We start from the raw sequence: 7,382 nt of genomic DNA, 5'->3' as shown, positions 1-7,382 counted from the left end.
CACCAGGCTATGATAAGGAAGCTCATCAAGGGGCCTTGATAACTCACAATGGACAAATAACATATCATCAGAAAGAGACTAACCAACAACAATCCCCAGCATCAACATCAACGTACAACCAGTCCCCAGCATCAACACACTACATACCACCCTCGATGGTAGATAGTGAAGATGAAGCAGATACTAAAACATTAAGTGAAAACCCAGATAAGTTACATGAAATTATGAATACGGCTAACAAACTTAATAAATATGATAGGGAATATACGCTCCAATTTATGGCAAGGCTACTGAACAAACCAGAAAACAGTATCTTCAACAATGAATCACCACGGAAGCACAAAAACTAATGAAGGAGATGATCAAAATCGAGATCAAGGCGGAAATCAAAACTTTAAAATAGTACAGTGGAATATTAGAAGCATCAAAGCAAATTATGATCAATTAAAATTTTTAATATATGAACTAAAACCACATGTCATTTTATTGAACGAAACATGGACGAACGACAACTATCACTTTAACATCAAAAAGTATAGCATATACAGACAAGACAGAACCGACGGATATGGGGGAATTTGCACCCTTATTAAAAACGGTATAGACCATCATATCATATCATCAAAAAGCAATATTTCTAAAACTCTACAGGTAATAAGAATTACGGTACCATCATTAAAAAATAATATAACTAACTTATACAATCCAGCAGGACAAAAATTAAACTTGGAAGAATGTAATGAAATTATATCTAATACAACAAATCAGCACATAATCATGGGAGATTTTAATGCTCATGACAGCATGTGGGGATGCAATGGTAATGATGCTAATGGCAAAATAATTAAAGAACTACTAGAACGCGAAAATTTAATGGTACTAAATGATAGCAAGTACACACGTACAAGCACAATCGCAAACCATCGGCACTAGACTTAACCATTGTATCTAATCATATTACAAAAAAATGCAATTGGAAAGTATTTGAAGACCCAGGTAATAGTGATCATTTCCCACCATTTGTGAATTTTCTAATGGAACGAACTTAACGAAAGAGGTAATATAGAAAAGAAATTTTTGTATATATCACTTTTGTGATATACTACTTATAGGTTGAACTGGTGAATGAATAATGCTCTAAATTTGTTAGTTACTTGAATGATAATGAAAATATTTGGAAAAAAAATTGCATAAACACTTTATTTGTTGACCTTGATATGTTTTTTTGAAATATTTGAAATAATCTTGTGATTGTCTTTATCTAATTTGTACTTTCTCTGTTAAAGGTATACTTGTTAATTGCTTCTCTTGATATATTACTTCAAATATTTACCCACAAAGTTACATTAATAATATGGATGCTTATCAAAATTTTCATGCAGTGTAAAATATTTACACAACCAATATATTATGCTCAACATAATTCACTCTTTCATGTTCTATGTATTTTTATTGGATATAATTTAAACATAAATTTTTCATGATGATTTATCTTGATTTTAGGTCTCTTTTGAAAGAACATCAATTTAAAGAAAATTATAAACATAAGATAAACCAATAACTTAATTCTGATAATCCTTCAATTTTCCTTTTTATTTTATTTTTTATTAATGCATTTATTAATTTCTAAATCTAGTTGTAACCTATATCAGGTTATGCATAAATCTAACAACCATACTGAAATTTAAATTAATAAGTTATACATAATATTGTGGCGTATTTAATAATTTGTATTATAATCCCTGTACACATGTGAAAAGTTTTTAAATAAGAAAAAACAGACTACAATCAAGCATTATTTTCAAACAATTTAGTTAATTGTCAGATAGGTCGCTGTTAGGAGTATAAGAAAATTGTTGAATATTAATACAAACACGGAGGACATGACGAAAGCCAAGTCATAAGAAATTGCAATAAGTAAAGATATATTACAAGATATTTCAAAATCGCATTTCGCCTGAAGGTATACGTCCAAGAAAAAAATTAATAAAACTGGAAGAAATAAACGATCTCAGAAACAAAATTACAACAGAAGTTATTTTAAAAAATTAATAAAACAAACACTATTAATCCTTTCAACAGAATTTAGGTGTTTAATTGTAGTTTTACCCATAAGTACTGTGCATGGGTCGCAGGAAACCAAAGCACTTTCCTCAGTTGCAGTGAGGCAGTACATAAATTTAGTATTATTATTGTTACTGCAATATTAGAGATCAAAGAAAATATGGAACACCCAGAATAATCAGAGATGCTATTCATACCATTTTATATAATTTCTTATTGAGAAAATTGTATCTCATATGCGTATGTGTTACATGTTAACACTTGATGAAGCGTTAATTTGAATATTGATTTTTGAAATCTATGAATTCAATGTTTTTTTTTAAATAAATAACCGATTTTAGAATATTAGATTAATATATTAGAGTTTCCTCTACCCTTGCCCAACATCGTGTCAATACAGGCACAATCGATTTCAATAGAACCAAAACTATCGCCCCATTCACTCCTTCAAATCCAGAATAATTCGAGAAACTATACAAATAGAAAAACGTCGCCGAACTCCACACATTTATTACCCCTCCTACCAATTTAGTTAGGTCAGGACCAACAGTGATAGTGTTAGTGTCCATGGTGTTCTTGATCTTTTATATTTCCTTAGTGAAATTCCTACGAGTAGGGAGATTGAAGCCTTGGAATCAATATATATATATATATATATATATATATATATATATATATATATATATATATATATATATATATATATATGATTAATCTAGTTCTTAACTTTCTCACATTGTTAGTTAGATAAAAATTAAAATTTGATTACAATATAAAAGTATCTTAATTGCCTGTCCCAAAAAGAATATTAAATAGAGTAGAAAAAATGATCCACTGATTAAGAAATTGTACAGTAAATTTCTCAAATATCAAAATTTGCAAAATAAAACTGCATTAATTAGAAATTATTGATTTTACTGTAACAATTATAATTATAATTTTCATGTCATATAAGACAATGACAATTAACAAACAATGTATGTTCCACTTTTTTCATTTCTATTTTTGCAATGTTGTAATATGACTTCCCTATAATATGAAAGTTGGCTTCCGAAACAAATGTAGATTAAAATGAATTGCAGAGAAATACAAATTTCTCAACATTTCAATCAAAATTAAGTAATTGCAAATGACAATTACTTAGATAATTTATATCTTCTCAATAATGATTTTGCAATTTTCAATAAAATAGTGAATTAGTGTTAAATATAAAAATATATAAGAGTTATCGAATTTTCCCAAAAGTTTCCTCTTAAGGTGTATTATCAAGAAACTATAGAAATAAAACTACAATGATGAAAATATGTTAAATCAAGCAAAAGGTATAAAAGTATCAAGCAATTTGGTTAAAGTATTTGAAACCAATTTAATAGTAAGAGTACTAAAATAGTAGTTTGGAGAGATGGAATATTACTATTGAGTTAAATCCTAACATATAAATTTATTTAATATTAAAAATATAAATAACAGTTCAGAATCAAAACCTATATTTCTTTAGTGTTAATTCTCTTCCTGTTTGTGAAAGACACCATATCATAGAAACATCGATCCTCACAAATATGATAATCTTATCACAATATCTTCAAATATACATGTCATCACTATATCTTCAAATTCACATGTCAGAGCACTGATGGACCAAATTGTATCCTGTTTTAAAAATTTGATCTGTTGACAAAATTCTAAAATATGCTAAAATTATTTGCTTCAGAATATGGAATTGTGTGATAATCAAACGTTCTAGGCGAAATGCATAAACTTCTTCATTTTTGCTTTACATGGATTCATATATGTATTATCATTTTTGAAAATATCACTACCACAAATAGTTTTTAAATTCTATCTTCTTGTTATGACATTGAAATAATTTTACAAAATAATAATTCTGTTAACTTTCATCAGTTTATATAACAATCATCTGAGAAGTTCTTTGGATGTACTTTTATGGTATTCAAGAACAGTATATTGTTGATTCAAAAATTTATTTTTATAAAATATCATGTATGTGTTACTAGTATAACCTCATTGGTTTAGAAATATGTATATATTCAAGAAAATATTTGATGGAAGATTAAGGCATATTCTAGTTGGCCTCATTGAAACTATAAGCATAGACATAGTCTTGGTATATTCATTTTCTCTAATAAATGAAACCAGCATCCATGTGAAGAACGGATTTAGCTATTACAATTTGACCTTGCCTTAGGTAGGTAAACAACTGAAATATAATATAATGAGATTATATGACCTATAAATGTCTGTGACCTGGTATCTAATGTTATTAATTTGAAAATATTTTATAGTTCCTTTGAATTGATGGCATTAAAAAAAATATGTTATGTGTTAAACCTATTCAATTGAGAAATGAGTCACATGTTACTCTCTCTATTATTATTACTTTGTAGCATTCTCTGTCATTCACCAATACCTAACTAATAATCTTTATTTTAATCTGACATTTATCAAACAATACTGGTATAAAATGATAGATCCTAATATGAGTCATCAAAATACAAAATTTATTTTTTTGTATTTGATAAAATTGTAAGTGAAAATATAAGAGAAATAATCTAAAATTTAGACAAAATGAAATATATCTATAAATATGTAATAAGGCATATTAGTAACATTCAAATCAACGTAGTTTTGAAATAATTTTCAAAATCTTTCACTTATAAATGCAGATACTAGTTTATACTACGGGTATAGTACCTCTTGTTCCGAATATTTAATAAAATAGTAGGTATACAATATAAACAAACAGGTCCAAATTAAGATTAGAAAATTTCATTTCGTTTGCTGATGCAATGTATTACGTATTTATTTTTCCTAAATTATTAAATTTAATATATTTACTTGATGTCCTAATTATCCTGATGTATAAATCGGAAAACTGGTGTTCTGCACTCGTCATCAGAATCATAATAAAACTGTTTAGTGGTAAGTCCTAATTGTATTCTTTTCACAGCCTCACTAACTAAACTCCCGTCTCTAAGAAATTTTTGTAAAAGTTCATACGGATCCTCACTCCCAACTTCTTGAGTTTTATGTTTACCAACACAGTTTGTATCACAACATCGTTTATCACAGCATTTTGGAGGTCTACTATATGGAGAGGCTCTTGATGATCTTTTGGAAATACTACGACTACGAGGGATAGCTTTATATTGTATTGTAGCAGATGCTGCTGATAATCTAAGATTTTCTTTTATTTCTAAAACTAAACCTTCTATCTCCTTCGAAGAAATACTGAATTTGGAACTTGCATTAGACGTCATGTTACACATTTCGGCTGACGGCATTTTTGTAACTTCGTTATTTGTACCAATTATACACTTTTATCGCTTTGTAAACACTATTTCAAAAAGCAGCTCAATAATCAACAATGTGACTGAGTCCACTACACTGTTTTCGTCTCGAACAAATAATAAAAAATACGTAACGCAAACGTGGGCCGATGAAACAGTATATCAACCTCATCAATTACTGCTTGTTTGGGTGCTTTCATAAAAACATACGCCAACAAAAAGTAGTTCTATGTAAAAGCTGACGAATATATGCGAAAAAAGCAATTTTTGATTGATAACGTCCGCACAAATCTTTTTTATACACTATGCATTTTACTAGTGACAAAATAAAGTCAATTTTCGGAGTTAGAACTTGACCAAAAATTATGTAAACAAACCATTCCCAGTCGTTAAAACAGTTAAATCAAGGCTACGCTTGTTGATGTTGATACCACATGACGTCAGAAAAAGGGAAGGAGAACTGTTTATTTACATTTTGTTGACTCGTTGATCGGAGCACAGAGAGCGGAACGGGGATATCGATTCATTCAGGGCTGGACTACATATATTTTATCTAGAATGAAAATGATTTCCTACATAAATATCATATAAAACAACAAAATCATTATTTCATTTATGATATGCTCGTTTTAAATAGTTTAGAGAACTATTGCGATAACAATTGCATATAAATTAGAATTTGTATAAACATCAAAATATCGAATATATCTAATATTATATATTTATAATACAACATAAAAACTGTCCGAAACAATTTTTAAAACGTACAGAGAAATGAAATAGTAAATCAATTTTCTATTTTACTCAAAGTTCTGTAATTTTTCTCCACTCGAGTTATCTGGAACTTTTTTAAATTGGAATAATTCCTTTTTGGCTGCTTTTTCATATTCATCAATTTTTCTTCGATCATTTATTCAATTTATCCTTATTTTATATGTAAACAATAGGTACTTAAAGTACAATGAATCAGCAGACTATGCCCATCAGTAATTAAGTTTGTTAAGAAAACGCCAATTTACCATAACGTAAAGAAATACTACTAAAATTATGAAGACTGAACTGAAAATGTGAAGCAAACTTAAACATTAGAATACGACGTGGCGTCAATAATATTACCTCAATGTGCGAAACTTTTCCTTATATATTAATATATATTAGGTACTCCTAGTTAGTTGCTTCTCAATGGGTATATTTTTATTTTCCTCTGCATTACCTTTACTGTAATATCAAGTATTTCTTAACTCCCATAACTTCTGAAATATTAGTTACAACAATAAAATCATTAGATGTGAAAAACAGAATTTCCCTTTTGCTCAATACGTTCCTGACTGTTTCATTTTACTACACTTGTTTATTGCAAATGGTGTTCCATTTCAGTATTAATATAGACACTATTGATAAAAGAATTAATAATCTAAAAATGGATAGTGCATTGTTTATTATCTTTTCTAAATATACTTGTTTTCTGTATGCCATGCAGCATGGTGTATGCTGACCTATACATCATACCTATCATTGTTTTGGTGGATAAAGATGTAATTATTTTATTTACATATTATTTTACGGAAAGCATAATTATAAATTTTTAACAGAATTATATAATTAAAATAGACGCTTCATAGGTACTCATTAATACATGAAATTGTTTGGATGTTCATTAATTGGTTATCTTAAGATAGGCAACCAGCGCATTACACCTGCATTTGATGTTGCAGAATATAATAAATATATGAGTGAGATATGGTGGATAATTTTTCCATTAAATAATTTAGATTTTTAATGACCGTACTTGAGTTGAAAACTCGATATATAGAACCCGCTACCGAACATATTCCCTATATTAGGTTTATAAAATGTTTTATATCTGGAGGCCAAATTGTATTTGTGCAGTGTTGCCTGGACATAAATATTTCAATATACTTAGTTCATTAAACATACTTCATGAATGAAATTTATAGGTGAAAATAAATTCATTAGACTGAAAGATTAGTACTCAGAATGATGAGGCTT

The 7,382-nt window shown here is 28.3% G+C and overlaps 1 protein-coding gene across 1 annotated transcript; it reads right to left on the bottom strand.

The window, feature by feature from the left end:
- Positions 1 to 3,787: 3,787 nt before the first annotated feature.
- LOC130895997 (uncharacterized) lies at positions 3,788 to 5,781 on the bottom strand. Its single transcript, XM_057803709.1, has one exon. The coding sequence runs from the start codon at positions 5,364 to 5,366 to the stop codon at positions 4,929 to 4,931; it is 438 nt and encodes a 145-aa protein (XP_057659692.1). The 5' UTR covers positions 5,367 to 5,781; the 3' UTR covers positions 3,788 to 4,928.
- Between the last annotated feature and the right edge of the window lie 1,601 nt (positions 5,782 to 7,382).

This window comes from Diorhabda carinulata, chromosome 1, assembly GCF_026250575.1.
Source record: "Diorhabda carinulata isolate Delta chromosome 1, icDioCari1.1, whole genome shotgun sequence".
Lineage (NCBI taxonomy): Eukaryota > Metazoa > Arthropoda > Insecta > Coleoptera > Chrysomelidae > Diorhabda > Diorhabda carinulata.
The sequence above is the reverse complement of the archived record's forward strand: the minus strand, read 5'-3'. Positions and strand labels throughout refer to the sequence as shown.